The 20,210-nt window shown below is 42.1% G+C and overlaps 1 protein-coding gene across 6 annotated transcripts in view; it reads right to left on the reverse strand.

The window, feature by feature from the left end:
• Nucleotides 1–19,332, reverse strand: part of UBE2V2 (ubiquitin conjugating enzyme E2 V2) — a 58,700-nt gene extending 39,368 nt beyond the window's left edge. The window contains exons 1-2 of one of the 6 annotated variants that reach the window (XM_081110962.1): nucleotides 19,293–19,332; nucleotides 13,715–13,913 (exon numbers count right to left, since the gene is read on the reverse strand). Coding sequence is in view for 2 of the 6 variants with exons in the window: in XM_081110961.1 (XP_080967087.1) it covers nucleotides 19,293–19,308 (16 nt within the window). In the remaining 4 variants the exon portion in view is untranslated. Of the gene's footprint in view, nucleotides 1–9,001; nucleotides 9,146–13,714; nucleotides 13,914–19,137 lie in introns of those variants that run through there. The other 5 variants (XM_081110961.1, XM_081110960.1, XM_081110963.1 and 2 more) reach the window with 5 other exon arrangements.
• Nucleotides 19,333–20,210: the final 878 nt, after the last annotated feature.

Genomic DNA, 20,210 nt, shown 5'->3' on the forward strand with positions numbered 1-20,210 from the left:
GCCGCCCATGGAAAAAGGAGTGAATCTAGATACTTATGTAAATTTTGTTTGGCCCCTCTTCATAGAGGAAAATGTTTTACACAGTACCATACGTTAAAAAAGTACTAGGAACTTTAATTGTTTAATTGTTTTTGTAAATAAAAATGTTATAATTATTGAAAAACACCACCTAAAGTGCATTATGATCTGTAGTTATGATGATTTAAATAACGTGCAGTTTGCCCAAAAACGTGCGGTCCCTGGCGTATGTCTTAGAGATTTCTATGCGGTATGAAAGGTGTTAAAACCTAAACCAAACCCTTTTTACCGTTAGTAATTATGAGGACTCTTAATATCTATATATATAAAAGCCTCAGCAACCTTTACTACCGAACGACCGGCCAGTAGCTATGATGCCCACTGACCACCAGGGGCAGACACTCAATGCAGGAGCTGCCCCCTGGTGGTCAGTGTGCTCCCAAGCCAACCTCCCGCAGTCCTTTCCCCCCCTCTCCCCTCCCAGCCAGCTGCCCCAATCAGTCCAACTGGGACTGGGTGATGGCCCGGATCGGCCCTGATAGCCGGCCAGGCCAAGGGACCCCATCCGTGCACAAATTTGTGCACCGAACCTCTAGTATTTATATAATATTGTACACTACCAGTATATGCATGGCCTAGTTTTAGTATTTCAAATAGAAAATACTGTTTTAAACTAATAGAGTTGCATCAATCTTCTTTCAATGGGTCTTTGGATTTCCTTAAATGATGGGATCACATTCTTCATTGGTTCTATACCAAATGCCTCTTCTTGAATAATACACTTGCATCCAACGTAAAGAAGAAAATTCCCAGAGTTAATGCAATACTACCAACAGAGCTGCCAACATCAAATTTTGATCCTTTATTTTCTTTAAAATTTATAGTTGCTGTGATTGTTACGGATGAAGAAACAGATGTCACGGAACTATTATGGACTGTGGTCATCTTGGATGTTGACATCTTGGGATGTGTTTTGTGGAACACTTATTTTGGGTATGACTTTAAGTTGGTGGAAGTCTTATTTGTTGAGACCCCTGGTGTTGTCATTTTAGATGTTGCTATGGGTTTCAAGGTGGTGACAGGTCACATTTTTTGAGACTGGGGAAACTGTAGTTGTTGATGGGTTTCTTTTGGCAGATTCACTTGTAAGGCTGAAAGGCACATATGGGGTATTCCTTGTTGGTTTAGTAGTGGAGCTTTCCAGAAGTGCGGAAGGATTTCTGCTTGAAGATCCCCCCTCACCCCAGCTAGAAAGGGGTGGTATATGGGCTACTTCATTTCCTGCGTCTGGCAGCTTTCAACAGTGCTAGCACCAATAGTGCCCCCACAACAAATAGAGCCCAGCCACCTTGCACAAGCCTCATTGTTCTGAGAGCAGGACACACAGTCCCCAACCTAGGTGGCAGTGGCCCTAGCTAGAGTGGCCCTTCTGCACATCCAAGCCCCGTCTGCCACTGCCGTTATGAGCATCCAAAACTACAAAGTAAACAATGTATAATTACTGCTTCTCTTTACTTAAGTGCCACAGAATAAACCTAGTTACTGTTTAATTTTTCATCATCTTTCTATATAGCATTTTGGGAAAATAGTTCTAAGATTAATGGATAAATTTTTGGCAATGTTAGCATTTAAAAAGTTATAGCGCCTAAAACTTGTTTTAAAAGCATAGGACAAAACCAAAAACCAATAGTGAACTATATTTTTTTAAAAATATATTTTATTGATTTTTTTACAGAGAGGAAGGGAGAGGGATAGAGAGTTAGAAACATCCATGAGAGAGAAACATCAATCAGCTGCCTCCTGCACACCCCCTACTGGGGATGTGCCCGCAACCAAGGTACATGCCCTTGACGACCGGAATCGAACCTGGGACCCTTGAGTCCGCAGGCTGACGCTCTATACACTGAGCCAAACCGATTAGGGCAAGTGAACTATATTTTTAAAGTTCAAGGCTAAAACATTCTGGTTTTATTTCAACCAACTACTAATGCCTGTGAAGAAGGAAAAACACAAAATACAGATGTTACTCAACTAAAATTGCAGTGTATACATTAACTGCTCTCTAGATTTCTTGGACCGATGAGCATTTTTTTTTTTATAGTCATGCTAGTCCTTTTTCTGTGTATATATGTGTTATTTTTTAATACTATTAAATATTTTAATCCCTTAATCTCGGATCATCATTAAAAGGGAAGAAAATAGCCCATATACCCACTCCTTTCTAGCTGAAATCCTTTAATTCTATTTTTAAGTTCAGAAAAATCTCAGAGATCATCCAGACACCAAACACTTTGGAAGAAAATTTTCACCAGAAGTTAGGTGATAATCCCAGACACTTATCTACTAGCTAGTTGCCAAAGCCAAAACCCAAGTCTCCAGGCTTCCCACTAACACCTTGTGTCCTCTTTACATTACAATGAAGCGCCACTCATAAGAGATAAGACCAAAAGTAATCACTCAAGCAAAACTGAATGCAAGCCACCTAGAAAACATGCTTCCTTTTTAATCTGCAGGATATCATTTGCCTTTAATTCCATTAAACCAGAAATAAAGACTGCCAAATAAATACTAAAATGAGTCTTGCCATGCTGTGTTCATTAAAAATAAGAATTTTCCAATTTTAACTTGTATAGTTTTGAAATGTGGATCCCAGTTAACAGTCTGGATGTACAAAACTCAAAAAATTCAGAAATAATTATGGTTAACATTTTAGTATATTTCTTTTCAGACTATTTTCCATATATCACAATAGTTTCTGTGTTTTTCCCCAAAAGTGAAATCATGTAAGTCATAATTTTATTAATTCCTTTTCCCCACTTATGAACATATTTCTATGTCAACCATAAGTAAGTATCATTTAAAATGCTCCCTGTGACTAATATTAGCCTTAGTGGGAGAAGGGGTATTGTTCACCTATATTCCTTAACCAGGTGAACTCATCACCTACTCAAACATTAATGGAAAATACCTGTAGCAACAATGGAATACATTTTTTGTCTTACTTGCTTTCCAACCCTACTTTAGCTGGTCCTCATGAACGGAGGTCAGCTACAGGTTCCTTCCCCCTCAGCCAAATGCCCGAAGTTAAGGAAGAGAGTGCCTGGGGCACATGTGCAGTACAGTGACACGACTGGCTCTTCCAGGTTCACACCAGGCTTACGGGGTGGCTAGCTTACCTGCCCCCTGCAGAGTTCTCTCAGGCACAGGGCTTTCTGTCACTGTTCAACGAACCTGCTGGGTTCTGCTGTTAAGATAGAACTCGAGAAAAATCCCATCTGTGATTTTATTCTCTGGTTCCTGCGCCACTCTGGGAGTACCGAGTTCCAGTCAAACCCCCAACAAGCTTACTTAGTTAAAGTAACATATTTATTAAACACCTCTATGACAGACATTTTCTGTGAGCTTTACAAGTAAAAGTATTTCATTCAATCTTACCTTATAACTTATTTTTTGTATTATTATTTAAACACTAGTGGCCCCGTGCACGAAATTCATGCGGGGGGGGGGGGGACGGGACCCCCTCAGTACAGCCTGCGCCCTCTCCAATCTGGGACCCCTCGGGGAATGTCCAACTGCTGATGGGATTGGGCCTAAACCAGCAGTTGGACGTCCCTCTCGCAATCCGGGACCGCTGGCTCCTAACCGCTCACCTGCCTGCCTGCTTGATCACCCCTAACCACTCTGCCTGCTGGCCTGCTCGCCCCCAACTGCCCTCCCCTCTTGGCCTGATCGCCCCTAACTGTCTCTGCCTCAGCCCCACCACCATGGATTTGTCCGGAAGGACGTCCTGAAGGTCACCCAGTCTAATTAGTATATTACCCTTTTATTAGTATAGATATTTTATTTCAGAGAGGAAGGGAGAGGGAGAGAGAGATAGAAACATCAATGATGAGAATATCATTGATCGGCTGCCTCCTGCACACCCCCTACGCTGGCGATGGAGTCCGCAACCTGGGCATGTGCCCTTGATCAGAATCAAACCTGGGACCTTTCAGTCTGCAGGCCGACACTGTATCCACTAAGCCAAACCAACTAGAGCCCTTATAATTTATTAACATCACCATTTCACAAAGTAAGAAAATTAAGGCTTAAATTACCAGATTAAATCTTAGGAATGAAACTGCTGATATTCAGACATCTTTTTAACTAACAGAAATAGTAATTTCATAAGGTTCAATCTAATAAGGGAGAATGAGTAGGGGAGTCAGGGTTGACATTTCAAAGCCCAATCTGTTAGTCATTATTCTCCACTGCCTCCACATGAAACCACTTTACTTCCCTACTACCTCCTGCTAAATCGTCTCCAATCCCTGCAAATCTGATGTGGATGAGAAAAACATTCTGACCAACTGTGGGAACAACTGTGACAAAATAAATCCTGTTCTGAATTCTCTTACGAACCTTTTCATATATCACACACTGGTTGTGTTCAAAGCAAAATATTCCTATCCAAGGAAATAATATAAATATCATTTTATATTTTTTCAAAGTACTTTCTCCTATAGCCATCCATCTGAATACAAGAAAAATCTTTTGAGGTATGATGAACAGATATATATCCACATTTTACAAAGACCAAAGACATACAGTAACTCAATCAAGATCACAGCAAACTAGTAGGTAGCCAAGTCAAAACTAAAACCAAATTTCCCAACATGGTATGTAACACTCTTTCTGAACTGTATGCTATATCTCACCTTATAACTTATTTATAGGGGTAGAGAGGGATTAGGGAGAATACAAATATGTACAACTTAAAATACAGTACATATTTTTCAAGAAATATTCACTGTTGAAATCTGCTTTATAAACAAAAACACTATAAAGTTTTAAAATTTAAGTCCCAGAAATAGGGACTTACTTGCTGCTTTTGCAGTACTTAAACTCACGTTAATATTCTATATAATAAAAGGCTAATATGCAAATAGACCGAACGGCAGAACAACCAAACAACTGGTGGCTATAATGTGCGCTGACCACCAGGGGGCACACACGGAACATGTTGGGCATCGGCAGCAGGGCATGGAACATGGTGGGTATCAGCTGTGGTGGGATGGTGGAGCAAGTGAGTGGGGGCGCCAGACCAAGGCAGGGCACCAGTCGCTGTCATCAGGGCGAGCCTCTGGTGGTTACCGAAAATTCTTTGCTCCCACATGCTGTGGTCCCGCCCAGCACTCGCACCCACTACCAGCACCCAGCGCCAGTCCCGATCACTCAGCACCGTCAGCAGGTGCAAGTGGCAGCTGCCGGCCCCAATCGCCCCTAATATGGCTTCTCCACCTCCCCCTGCTCCTAAGGGGAGATCAAGGCAGCAGCTGCCACTCGCACCCACTGCTGACACCGGCCCCACTCGCACGGGCTGCTGACGCCGGCCCCAATCGCTCTGCGCCATCAGGTGTGAGCAGGGCCGGCACCATCAGCACATGGGAGCGGCGGCAGCAGGGCTGCCAGCAGACAGGGGACCAGGGGCTGTGGCGGGAAGAGCTGGGCGGGGACGCAGAGGATGGGCCGAGACCCACCCCTATGCCCACCACAGCCTCGTGGCCCACAGTTCCTTTCAAGGTGCACAAATTCATGCACTGGGCCCCTAGTAATATAAGAGCTCTCCATAGGTAATATTTTTCTAATTTTTCAGAAATTCAATATTCAAATATTTTTGTTTTATTTGAATACTTATATTCCCAAATTCCTGATTATTTTCCTGAGAAATTTATGTAAATACCACAATGTAGAGGAACACATATTAAGCAGCAAAGTATAGGAAGACCTATATTTTATCACCCATTTACTTTTACATTCATTCATTCCTCTGCTCCATAAACATTTGACTACTATTAGAAGCAATTACTATACTAGGCATTTACTACCAAGAGGACTAGAACCTTTGTTTACCTTCAAGAAGTTTACAATCTAAGAGAGGAAAATTACTACTGCACAATGGAATGTGGAAAGTATTACGGGAGCTCCTAGAAAGAAGAATTCACTTCAAGAGAAGGGACAATAAGGTCTCCTTGAAGAAGAAATTCTCCAGAAGCACCACAGAGAACAGAAACCATCAAGTTAAAGAGTGGGTGAAAATATGTAAGATGTCAGGGAGAACATCAAAAAGAAAATTAATAGGGCATTCTAGCTACCAAACACTGCAAAGATGTTAAGTTCTCTACAAATTAATGTACAGATTCTTCCCATTTAAACTGAAATTCCTGGAACTTGACTAATATTCTTATGGAAGACGTCTTCTAAGAGGCAAGAGTTTGGAGAAAATGTTAAAGAAAAAGAAAATAGGGGATACTCCCTAGATATCACCATCACCAGCCAAAGAAATTAATTAAGATAATGTGAAATCAGCCTGGCCAGCATAGCTCTGTGGTTGAGCCTCGACCTCTGAGCCATATCACAGTTCAATTCCCAGTCAGGGCATAAGCCCAGGTTGCGGGCTTAATCCCCAGTGTGGACAGGCAGGCGGCAGCCGATCAATGATTCTCTCTCATCATTGATATGTCGATCTTTCTCCCTCTCTGAAATAAAAATATATATATTAAAAAAAGATAAGCCTAAACCGGTTTAGCTCAGTGGATAGAGCGTTGGCCTGCGGACTGAAAGGTCCCAGGTTCGATTCCAGTCAAGGGCATGTACCTTGGTTGCGGGCACATCCCCAGTGGGGAGTGTGCGGAGGCAGCTGGTCGATGTTTCTCTCTCATCGATGTTTCTAACTATCTCTCTCCTTTCCTCTCTCTAAAAACTCAATAAAATATATTTAAAAAAAAAAAAAAAAAAAGATAATGTGAAATCAGTTCAGGAATCAACAGATTAATTTAAAAAAACAGATAAATGCATATATGAAAACAGAATCCTCTAATCTAATAAAAGAGAAACATGCAAACTGACCATACCTCTGCAACACCCACAAGCCACGCTCACAAGCCACACCCACCAGCCAATCAGGACCAAATATGCAAATTAACCCAACTAAGACAGCAGCAGCCACGGAGCTGGAGTGAGCAGGAGGCTTGGGTTGCCCCCGGCAATGGAGGAAGCCAAGCTTCCCGTCTGCCCTGAGCTCCACTCAAGGCTACAAAGTTTCAATTATAAAAGATAAATAAATCCCAGATACCTGCTCCCAGCCCGTGGCTGTGGCCAGCCTGAAAATGGCCTTCAGCCCCTCACCTAGACTGGCCAGGCACCCCAGCGGGACCCTCCCACCTGAAGGAGGTGTGGGCAGCCTGAAAACAGCCCTTAGCACCTCACCCAGGTTGGCCACACCCCTATGGGGTGAGGGTCCCTGCTGGGGGGCTTAGCCAGCCTGCAAACAGCAATCAGCCCCTCACCCAGGCTGGCCAGGCACCCCAGCGGGACCCCCATCCTGATCCGGGACACCCTTCAGGGCAAACTAGCCGGCCCTCACCCGTGCACCAGGCCTCGATCCTATATAATAAAAGGGTAATATGCAAATTGACCCTAACAGCGGAATGGCTGGTCACTATGACACACTAACCACCAGGGGACAGACTGCCCCCTAGTGGTCAGTGCAATCCCACAGGGGGAGCTCTGCTCAGCCACAAGCCAGGCTGATGGCTGCCAGCACAGCGGTTATGGCGGGAGCCTCTCCCGCCTCCTCAGCAGCGCTAAGGATGTCCGACTGCAGCTTAGGCCTGCTCCCGCTGGCAAGTGGACATCTTCCGAGGGCTCCTGGGCTGCCAGAGGGATGTCTGACTGCCAGCTTAGGCCCGATCCCTTGGGGAGCAGGCCTAAGCCAGCATGTGGACATCCCCCAAGGGGTCCCAGACTGTGAGAGGGCGCAGGCCAGACTGAGGGGACCCCCCCCCAGTGCACAAATTTTGTGCACCGGGCCTCTAGTATATAATAAAAGGCTAATATGCAAATCAACTGAACAGCTCAACGAACGATGGGTCGCTATGACACACACTGACCACCAGGGGGCAAACACTCAATGCAGGAGCTGCCCCTGGTGGTCAGTGTGCTCCCACAGGGGGAGCACCGCTCATTCAGAAGCCGGGCTCACAGCTGGTGAGTGCAGCGGCAGTAGCGCTAAGGATGTCCTACTGCCAGCTTAGGCCTGACATCCCCCAAGGGCTCCCAGATTGCGAGAGGGTGCAGGCCGGGCTGAGAGACACCTCCCCACTGAGTGCACAAATTTCATGCACTGGGCCTCTAGTCCTATATAATAAAATCATATTATGCAAATCGATCGAACGGCTAAACAGCAGAACAACCATCTGAGACTACTCTATGACACCTACTGGCACCAGGCCAGCCAAGGCGGGTGTGATGTGATTGGCTGGGGGCCTGGCCATCAGCCCATGATCGCCCCACAGAGGGAAGCCCAGACCACCGGCCGGCAGGGCAATCAATCGGGGGGCTCCACAATCGTCCTACAGAGGGAGGCCCAGGCCACCGACCAGCGGTCTGTAGCAGGTGTCAGCGGCCAGAGGGAAGCCAGGGTGCCAGAGAAGCCAGTGCCGGCAGCCAGGGGAAGGAAGGCCTACTCTTGGACGAATTTCATTCATCGGGCCTCTAGTATTTAATAAAGTCATTTAAAAGTCAACAGGAATCCAAATTAAAGGAGAGCAGAAAAACAGGACAATCAAATGCAACCGTGGATCATATATTAGAAAAAAAAAATTTATTAGTATTTTGCTTTAAAGGACATCAATCAGAAAATTGGAGGACTTTGAATAGGGCCTATAGATAAAAGTCTGCATCAATGTTAATTTCCTGATTTTGATAATTATATTACTGTAATGTAAGAGAATGTCCTGGTTTTCAGTAAGTACAGTGAATTATTTAGGAGGGAAAACACATTATGTCTATTATATATTCACCTCAGTGAATATTTTAACACATTTGTAAATACTGTATTTAATCAAATCTAAGATGGCATCAACTATATGATAGACCATTATTTTATGAAATTAAAAAATACTACTGCCCCACCATCATGGCTCAGTAGTTGAGCACTGACCTATGAACCAGGAGGTCACGGTTCAGTTCCTGGTCAGGGCACATGCCCGAGTTGCAGGCTCAGTGGGAGGCATGCAGGAGGCCTCCAATCAATGATTCCCTTTCATCATTGATGTTTCCATCTCTCTCCGTCTGTACTTCCTCTCTGAAATCAATAAAAACATATTTTTTAAAAATACTACCAATTAAACTGGGTATATAACAAATACCCATTTCAGGTATTAAATTGTCTTAGAAATGATGAAACATGATAGATAAAAATATATCTGAAGCCCTAACCAGTTTGGCTCAGTGGATAGACAGAGCATTGGCATGCGGACTCAAGGGTCCCAGGTTCAATTCCGGTCAAGGGCATGTACCTTGTTTGTGGGCACATCCCCAGTGGGGAGTGTGCAGAAGGCAGCTGATAGATGTTTCTCTCTCATTGATGTTTCTAACTCTCTATCCCTCTCCCTTCCTCTCTGTTAAAAATCAGTAAAATATATTTAAAAAAAAATCTGAAAAAAACAAAATTTAAATCAAACGCTGTACATCTGGGTCCTGGCTGGGTAGCTTAGTTGGTTAGAGTGTTATCCCAATATACGAAAGCTGTGGGTTCATACAAGAATCAAACAATGAAATTAAAAAACAAAACAAAAAACCAATGAATGCATAAATAAGTGGAAAAACAAATGTTTCTCTATCTTTCTCTCTCCCCCCCCTTCCTCTTTCTCTAAAATCAACAATAATAATAATAATAAAAATTGTACATCTGAAGCATTTGTATTACACTTCAAACATAAGTGGAAAAAGCTCTGGACTAGAGGATTTGTAAAGTACCTCAATTCTGTAGTATGGGGGGTGCATTATGTTTAGGATACTATGAGTCATGCTATTGGTACTCTTTTAAGTTACAACCGAAATTACTGTGCCCCCAGGTACTCCCAAAAATGTCTACAATTATATGAATAATTCATTCAGAAGTCTATGAGTTGTATACTAATTCAGCTAGTGTTTAGTCAATGAATATATTTGAACATAAAATATTTTTAGTACTGTTTCACTTCAGAAAAGGAAACTAAAAACAAAGTTTGTAAGTAAAACATTATACAAAGGGAAAAGCTAGGTTCTACTTGAGCTATTTATTTTCTCATTAAGTCAGTTACACAGAAACAGTATAATAATAATAAAGTGATGACAATACAAGAGGCACTCAATAAACATTTGGTGAATTTATGGCAGATGCTACTTTCAACTTTCAACATTTATGCACCAGTCCTGTAGCAGGTTTTGCTGATTTCAAACATAAAGAAATTCTTTCCCCAAGGTCTTACACTCCAGTGGAGTGAAGACAATGTAAGCAGATACATTCCAATACAATACAATAAATTGCTGCAGAAGATTTTGCTCAGGTACACTATACTTCATTGATCAAGGGAGAATACAGAAGTTATTGAACATTCTCCAGAAAAGCAGCTAACAATGTTTATTTCAGAACTAGGAAGGGACAATTCCCTTCAAACAAACCAGGGAATGGACAAAAATTAGGCAAGCTACAATATACTCTGGTTCCTCTCTAATATGAATTTCTAAGTAAAATTAGGAGTGGCATACACTCAACAAGATGTGAGGTCTTCTGACAGTCGACTTAAACAAGTGGAACCGCTCTCCTCTAAGTCTTGGAAGTTGCAGTAAGCTTCCAAAGTTAGAAAGTCATATTAAACAAAATAAGTCAATATTTTCCCTCCAAATCACTGCTTATAGAGTAAACATTTTCAGGAAATTAAAGACTTTTCAATAATTTAAGTATTTCCTCTTAGGAAATAACTACTTACATCACTACTGTTGAGCAAACCAAAATTGATCATTTGGGTAGATGACACCAGCATGAATAACAAAATAGTACACCAAGTTATGCATTGCCTGTACATTTCACTAGATTGAAAAATATACGGCATAATTATAGTACTTACAAAGAATAATCAGTTTGGAGTATGCCTGGTGTCTGGCTATATAACTTTTTTTTAATGTAAGGTTAAACCTCACACCCAGGTGGAACTCATACTTCTACCCTTCTGTCACATGGAAATCATGTAAAATAACCATAACCAGATCATTAATTAGAATTGATATAATGTCAACATGATGTTTTTAAAACAAAAACCAACTAACTACATACCAGAATCAAGACTTTGCATTCTAATAAAGTAGAAAAAAATTGGATTTGGAGTTTATCAAAATTTAAAACTTTTGCATTTCAAACGCCACCAAGAAAATGAAAAACCTACAGAATGCGGAAAATATGTACAAACCATATATCTGATAAGGGACTTGCATCTGAAATATATGAAGAACTCTTACAACTAAACAATAAAAAGACAACCCAATTAAAAAATGAGCAAAGGATCTGAATAGACATGTCTCCATATAAGATATAGAGAAAGCCCATGAAAAGAAGTTCAAAATCATTAGTCATCAGGGAAATGCAAATCAAAGCCACAATGAAATACTATGTCACACCATTAGAACAGCTAGAATCAAAACGTCAGGCAGTGTGTGTGAGGATGTGAAGAAGTCACAAGGCTCCTTTTCATTGCTGGAGGGAATATAATATAGTTTCTCTTTGGAAACAGTTTGGCAGTTCCTCAAACAACTAGACATAATTACCATATAATCCAGTAATTCCATACCTAAGTATATACCCAGAAAAATGAAAATATATATCCATACATAAACTTGTACACAAATGTTGATGGGAGCATTATTCATAATAGCCAAAAAGTTAAAATAACCCAAATCAACAAATGAATGAATAAAATGCGGTAGATCTAAACAATGGAATATTATTTAGTCATAAAAATGGATGAGGTATTAACACATGCTACATGATTAAAACTACGTAGATTATACACTTTTAACAGATGAAATAGGTATGCAAACCATATCACAATAAAGGTGTTTTTAAAAATATAAAATTAACTTCCTGAAACCAAACTCAATATTCATTTATAGCTCCATCTCCCAGAGGCTTCAGATTTCTTATGACCCATCACTCGAAGGTGTTATCAAGGACCTTATAGAGAAGACTGGCCTTTTTCCACGGGATCTTGGATTTTAGTAACCATTTCAAAACCCCTGGAGAGGAGGCGGCCAGGTTACACAGCTGTTACCTAGTCACACAAATCTTGAAACCAAGTTTTTCCTACCTGATAAACATAGAGAATCATGTCCAGCAGCACCCTATTTGGGAAAGTAGGTAAGAGGAAGAATGGGGAGCAGGAAGGAACCAATACTGGAAATGTTGAAGATAACTCATCAGGTTGTGATTCCTACTTCTGATACAGAGATGAGTTTCTATGAACCCCTTATTCCTAATAACTTACCCTCCCCAAAATAAACTCAGAGGGAAAACCTCAGATTTAAAAGAACCACTAAGGGATCAATTACTGTGTGTATATTTGCCTGCAATACCAAATTTGTATTGCAGATAAATTGCTGGTGGGAATATAGTTTCTCTTTGGAAAACAGCCCAGCAGTTTTTAATATAAGGTTAAACCTCATACTGACATGGAGCTTAGACTTCTACCCCGATGTGTAAATATGTAATAATATTTAGCCACTAAAACCAATTTTCCAAAAGTTTTTGTAATTCAACACAATCACTCACTCCTTAAAAGAACATGTAGTTTTATTTACTTATAATGCCATTAGGCTCTAACAAGTGTCTTCTCTTGATTCTTAATGGCATTTATTTATGAAATAACATTATTGGGTTCCCACTAAATGAAAGCAACCAAAAATTTTACAGAATACAGTGTGATACAGAAGGAGAATCAAAGAACCTGAAATTGAGAAACTATCCCTGGACTCAACATCTAGATACAAAATCTTGTGAAAGTCACTACATATCGATACTTCCATTGCCCATATATAAAATAAACCTGGCCTATAACCTAGATGATCCATAATGTACTTTCCATTAGAACTATTATTTCAACATATGTATAGACCTAATATGAGGCCATAGGATTGCTCTCCTCCTGTGGTTTGAAACTTAGCTGAGTTCCAACTGAAACTGTAAATAACCTATTCTTACACAAATCAGCTAAGACTTTGTAAACAAGAATAAATCATTCCCAAACCTAGTCATCAAGTCCCAAAGATTAACTTATAAGTACATTTGCTCTTTAAAAAGTCAACTACTTTTTTTTTTTTTTTTTTTTTTTTTTTTTTTTTTTAAAATACATATTTTATTGATTTTTTACAGAGAGGAAGGGAGAGAGAGATAGAGAGTTAGAAACATCGATGAGAGAGAAACATCGATCAGCTGCCTCCTGCACATCTCCTAGTGGGGATGTGCCCGCAACCCAGGTACATGCCCTTGACCGGAATCGAACCTGGGACCTTTCAGTCCACAAGCCGACGCTCTATCCACTAAGCCAAACCGGTTTCGGCAAAAAGTCAACTACTTTTAAACAAACTTTGAACGTTAAATTTTATTCTATTTATTCCAATCTACATGCATCATATCCGATCCTTTGAACATTTATATCAAACAGCTCCCCAAATAACTGTTAAGTGGATGTTTCCACATATGGGCAATCTTTGCTTTCCACAGTTCCCATATGCACGGCTTGTTACCATGGTTTGGTTAAATAAGTAGTCTCCCATCAACACAGTTCAGACTTCAGTTAACACAGTATATTAACTATGAGTAATCGCATAAAGTACAAACTTTGCTGCTAGTTAGTTCTTCAGTCCACAAATCTCTATGTAAATAAGAGTTGAGCATCCTATCAGTGGCCAATCACTTCACATCTTTCAAAGTCTTTTGGTGATGGGTCACTGCACATTTGTCACTCAGTTCACTTCAGCAAAGCATGTAGCAGTGTTGCCTCCTTGTCTACCAGTGGTAAGTAAACCCATGTGACGTTCTATAAAAATAGTCGAAAAAGAAAATTAGCCCACAAAGATGAAAGTGCAGCAAAGAAACAAAAACTAGTAACATTGGAAGTGCAATCTGAATCAACTCTAAATAGTTACAGAAGCAATACCCCACCACATGAATGCTGGAGACTCTAGAGGAGCAGCCAGAACTTTGTAAAGTTGAGTTTATTATGTAAATGAGAAAAGTGACACTGAAGAAAGGATGACAATGTCCCAGAGGAAGTAAAAAAACTTCAGAATAAACTCTGAGAGAGATTTCCTTACACTGAAAGCACAAAGGATAAAATACTGGAAGCAGCAAATGCACCGCACTCACATACGATACTATAAAACTAATTATGAAGTATAAGGGAATTCTGCACTATATTCACCTTTCCGTAAATCTAAAACTCTTGTAGAATAAAGTTGGTTTAAAAAAGAAAGTATTGCACAGCCCTAGCTGATTTGGCTCAGTGGATAGTCAGCCTGTGGACTGAAGGGAACATGCTCGGGTTGTGGGCTTGAATCCCAGTAGGGAACATGCAGGAGGCAGCCGATCAATGATTCTCTATCATCATTGATGTTTCTCTCTCTCCCGCTCTCCCTTTCTCCCTGAAATCAATAAAAATCTATTTAAAAAAAAAAAAAGTATTGCCCTAACCGGTTTGGCTCAGTGGATAGAGCGTCGGCCTGCGGACTCAAGGGTCCCAGGTTCGATTCCAGTCAGGGGCATGTACCTTGGCTGCGGGCGCATCCCCAGTGGGGGGCGGGCAGGAGGCAGCTGATCCATGTTTCTCGCTCATTGATGTTCCTAACTCTCTATCCCTCTCCCTTCCTCTCTGTAAAAAATCAATAAAATATATTTTAAAAAGAAGTATTGCACATACTTTTTTACCTAACACTAATTTAGTACTGAGATATAATGAAATTTTTGAATCACAGGCACTAAATTCTATTCCCTAGAGTAGTATTCCTTAAGCTAGCTATGTATGTCCTGTGAAATGTGCTAGGAAGGAAAGTGTGAAAGCCACTTTCTAGTTTAAAGGGAAGTAAGATGGCCAAAACCGGTTTGGCTCAGTGGATAGAGCGTCGGCCTGCGGACTGGGGGGTCCCGGGTTCGATTCCGGTCGGGGGCATGTACCTGGGTTGTGGGCACATCCCCAGTGGGGGGTGTGCAGGGGGCAGCTGATCGATGTTTCTCTCTCATCGATGTTTCTGACTATCTCTCTCCCTTCCTCTCTGTAAAATATCAATAAAATATATTAAAAAAAAATAAAGGGAAGTAAGATGCATGATTTGAGGAATATTCAGTAGTTCCTCATAACAGAAAGAACACTAGACTGAGGATAAAACACAACCTGGATTTTAATCTTGAATTATTAGTAACCAACAATGTAAAACCTTGTATTTCATTAAGCCTCTGTTTTTTCATCTGCAAAAGAAGAAGACCAAATGGTATGGAAAAGTATGTTTCAGCTTAAAAGTCTCAGTCCAATTAGAATTTCTTCCCAAAATGTTTCTTCAACTATGAGAATGGTAAAATAGATGATTTAGATAATGCGCGTTAAAATATAATGCTTGCCCCAGCAGGGTGGCTCAGTTGGCTGGAGCAGCCCCTGGTACACCAAAAAGAGTACGGGTTCGATTCTGGTCAGGGCATATACCTAGGTTGCGGGTTCAATCCCCAGTCAGGATGCATGCCAAAGGTAATAGATCTGTGTTTCTCACATTAACATTTCACAAAGCTCGCTTAGTGCGCGCTCTCTCTCCCTCTCTCTCTCTCTCTCTTTTCCCCCCTCTCTAAAATCAATAAAACATATCATAGGGGGGATTAAAATATTCATATGTAATCCTACATAATAAAAGGCTTATATGCAAATTGTCCCCTCAACCAGGAGTTTGACCAGGGGGTGGGGCCGGCCAGCCAATGGCCTCTCCCCCTGGGTGGCCCCGCCCCCAATCACCCTCTAACCCTGATCAGGGGTGGAGTCGGCCCACCAACCACCTGCGGCCCCTCCCCCGGGCAGGCTCAGCCCCCATCTGTTCTGATCAGTATGGGCTGGCCAGATCCCAACTGTGCACGATTTCGTGCACTGAGCCTCTAGTGCTTTAATAAAAATGAAACAATATTTATCAGGTCCTTTTTTTTTTCTTTTTGGCCTATTATCAAACAACTATCTTTATCAAGATTATTTTTACTTATGACATGGCTGGGTAGCTCAGTTGGTTAGAGTGTTGTCCCGATACACCAGGGTTGTGGGTTCTATTCCCAGTTAGGGCACATAAATAGAAACAACCACTGAATGCATAAGTGTAACAACAAATAGATGTTCCTCGCTCTCTGTCTCCCTTCCTTCCTTTCTCTCTCTAAAATCAATCATTAAAAGACTATTTTGACTTAAATAAAAAATGTATTTTACATCCATCAAAATCATCTAATTTTAAATTTCACGCTATGTCACTTTTATTTCACAAATACAGAAGTACTATTTACTTCCCTTGCTACCAAAAAGCAAACAAAACAAAATATAGCTTAAGCCTGACCAGTTTGGCTCAGTGAACAGAGCGTCGGCTTGCGGACTCAAGAGTCCCGGGTTCGATTCCAGTCAAGGGCATGTACCTTAGTTGTGGGCACATACCCAGTAGGGAGTGTGCAGGAGGCAGCTGGTCGATGTTTCTCTCTCACCGATGTTTTTAACTCCCTTTCCCTCTCCCTTCCTCTCTGTAAAAAATCAATAAAATATATATTTTAAAAAATATATATATAGCTTAAAACTTAAAAAGTTTCAAAACATAGTCCAAAGCTTTCTCTGCACTCATCTCTCTACCAATACTTTCAAGTGATATAAAGCACAAAAACATGGATAAATGAAATAATATTAAAAACTTGACCATGCCAAGTTTTTAGCAACACTTTCAAAACTAATTTCAGTTAAAAAAAAACCTCAACTACCAAAAATACCTTCTTTTTTATTATTCTAAGTTTCAAATTTCATAAATCTAAAAAGCAGAATGAAACTGCCACCTTAGGCTAAATATAAACTTTAAAATGCAGGCTTCCTATGTATAACATGCTAATAATCAGCAACTTTAGAATTTACCTATTTACTTGGGAATGGGGATACAAAATTACTTTATTTGAAGGAATGGTACAAATGAAAAGACGTAAGTGGATGATTTGGTACAAGTTACAGAAAAGATAAGGGTTAACTCCAACATGCAGTACTGCTTTGGTGACCAGGAAGTCACCCGTGGCTATGGGAAGCCTTAGCTAAGGCTTAGCTCTCAGTTTCCCAGGCCGTGCTTGTCAAAGAGATACTCCGCCATGCCAGTTTCAGGGGCCCCCAATTTATGTTTGACTTCCAAAAATTACTAGCCACGATTAACAAAGAGTATCTGCTATTGGTATCATCTAATATTTGGTCTTTTCAAAGTATTTTCTATCTCTCTCATATGAATTATGTTAGATAAAAATCATGTTTAGCCCTGGCTGGTTTGGCTCAGTGGATAGAGCGTCAGCCTTCGAACTGAAGGGTCCCAGGTTCGATTCCAGCCAAGGGCATGTACCCTGGTTGCAGGCACATCCCCAGTAGGGGGTGTGCAGGAGGCAGCTGATTGATGTTTCTAGCTCTCTATCCCTCTCCCTTCCTCTCTGTAAAAAAATCAATAAAATATATATTTTTTAAAAATCATGTTTAAATAAACAATCCATAAAATGAAAACTATCGACCAAATAAAAATGCACCATTTCATTACTAAGTTTTCAAGAACCTGTAAGTACTAAGTACAACTCTTAAAAAGATATGGCTCCATTCACAAGCACACTCAAGTTCAAATATCAAGTACATTGAAGTTGTAACACTAAAACGTCACTTTTTATTTATTTTTTTAAATATATTTTATTGATTTTTTACAGAGAGGAAGGGAGAGAGACAGTGAGTTAGAAACATCGATGAGAGAGAAACATCGATCAGCTGCCTCCTGCACATCTCCCACTGGGGATATGCCCGCAACCCAGGTACATGCCCTTGACCGGAATCGAACCTGGGACCCTTGAGTCCGCAGGCTGACGCTCTATCCACTGAGCCAAACCGGTTTCGGCTAAAACGTCACTTTTTAAATAATTCTTGCTTTATTAGTTAGCTCTGACCCAAAATATACTGAAATATTTCCCCAACTCTAAAATCGTTAAAATCTGATCGTCTGACACCTGTACATAATAAAGATGAGAATTAAGAGACAATTTTTCGTTAAAATGTAGGTAGCATGTATCTTGAAGTATGACCGTAAAAGTACCAATCACAATACACCGAAGCCTCCCCTTTCAGCACATAATCTGAAAATTCGATTTATTATGCAATGAAGGCATGAAAGAGTAAATCAACACTGTCCTATAATCCGGTTTCAAATGATCATATCCAATTAACATTCTTAAGTAATAAAACTTAACATTTTTTAACTTAACACCTTTTTAAATGGTCAAATTGGCCCTAACCGGTTCTGGCTCAGTGGATAGAGCGTCGGCCTGCGGACTCAAGGGTCCCAGGTTCGATTTCCGGTCAGGGGCATGTGCCTTGGTTTCGGGCACATCCCCGGTTGGGAGTGTGCAGGAGGCAGCTGATCGATGTTTCTAACTCTCTATCCCTCTCCCTTCCTCTCTGTAAGAAATCAATAAAATATATTTAAAAAAAATAAATGGTCAAATTTGTAAAACGTTATCGTTAAAACTTAACTTCAAAGTCTGTGCTCATAGGAAACCAAACATTGCCTTCCAGGCGCCCGGAGCTGAGCAGCGTATCTCAGAAACCACGCTCTCCCATGAGCTCTCCTCTCCTTCTGAGCTGTTATGCAGTTTGCACTGCAGTTTCACTGAATGAAAGAAGAGAACTCGGATCCAATGAGGTAGGAACGGTCGCCTTTCTGTTATTACAAAAAAGCGACACTCCCCTTCTCATAGAGCGTCTCCTCTCCCGTGTCCGGGAGAACTGGACCCCCCGCCACCGGGACGCTCCGCCGCCGGACGCCGCGCTCGCCGCAGGTGGACACCCGCCCACCCAAGCTCCTCTCCCCGCGCCCACCCCGCCCGCGGTCCACACCCCGACAGCCGCCCGCGGACCCCGAGAGTGCGCCGGCGCCACCCCGCCCCAGCCCGCGAGCGTGCGGCCGCCGCCCGAGCACCACCCGTCGCCCCCGACGGCCGCCCCGGGCCCTGGACGCAGGTCCCGCCCGGACCTCCCCCGGTGCGGGCTTCGCTCCGCCAGGAGCCCGGCGTCCGAGAAGGCGCACTCCGGCTTCACCCACATGGTCGCGCCCAGCTGCCAGCAGCAGACGGAGTGGCAGAGCCGGGTTCCAAGTGCGAAAGCCTACAGCCCGGCCCGAGAACCGACCTGTGGAGACCGCCATCTTCTTCTGCACCCCGACGCGGCCGTCTGCACGCACGCACGCACGCACGCACGGCGACGTCCTGCGTCACTTTCGGGAGCGCGCGGACCAGCTCGCCGCGCAGCTTCTCTTCTCGCGCGTCACCGTGGACTCCGCCTTCTGCGGCGGGGGCTCCGGCCATGTGGGGGAAGGGAGTCGGGGCTTCGCTGCTGTCTGGGCCGCTTTCCGAGACTCTAATTAATTCCAAGTGCAGCGTGAAAGGAAACGTGTATTGGGAGGACTGGGAGACGCAGCTGAGTCCATCACCATCATGCAGAGCAAAAGAGGGAAAAGATCTTTAAAGGACACGTGCAGCTGCATAAGCAGGAGAGCGAGCCTAGAGAAGTGCTGTGAGGAAGAACGCGCGCTGCTTTCAAACGCTTAGTGGATTTAAACTTTTATATATGGATAAAGTGTCTTATTAAGAATCCTTCAGCCCTGGCTGGTTTCGCTCAGTGGAAAGCGCGAGGGCCTGCGGACTGAAGGGTCCCAGGTTCAATTCCGGTCAAGGGCACATGCCCGGGTTGCTGGCTCCATCCCCAGTAGGGGGCGTGCAGGAAGCAGCCGGTCCATGATTCTCTCTCATCATGGATGTTTCTCCCTCTCCCTTCCTCTCTGAAATCAATAAGAGATATATGTAATATATATACACACACATATATAATTTTCTTAAAAAAATAATGTTTTCTTTCCATTTGCATACTACTCAGCCATAAAAAAGAAGGAAACCTTATGTTTTGGGACAGCAGAGGTGAACCTGAGAGTATTATGCTAAGTCAAACCTCTCAGAGGAAGATAAATACCATGGGATTTTACTGATATGTGGAATCTAATGAACAAAATAAGTAAACTAAAAAGAAACAGACCTATAAATACAGAGAATA

Source organism: Myotis nattereri (genome assembly GCF_964212035.1).
Source record: "Myotis nattereri genome assembly, chromosome: 17".
Lineage (NCBI taxonomy): Eukaryota > Metazoa > Chordata > Mammalia > Chiroptera > Vespertilionidae > Myotis > Myotis nattereri.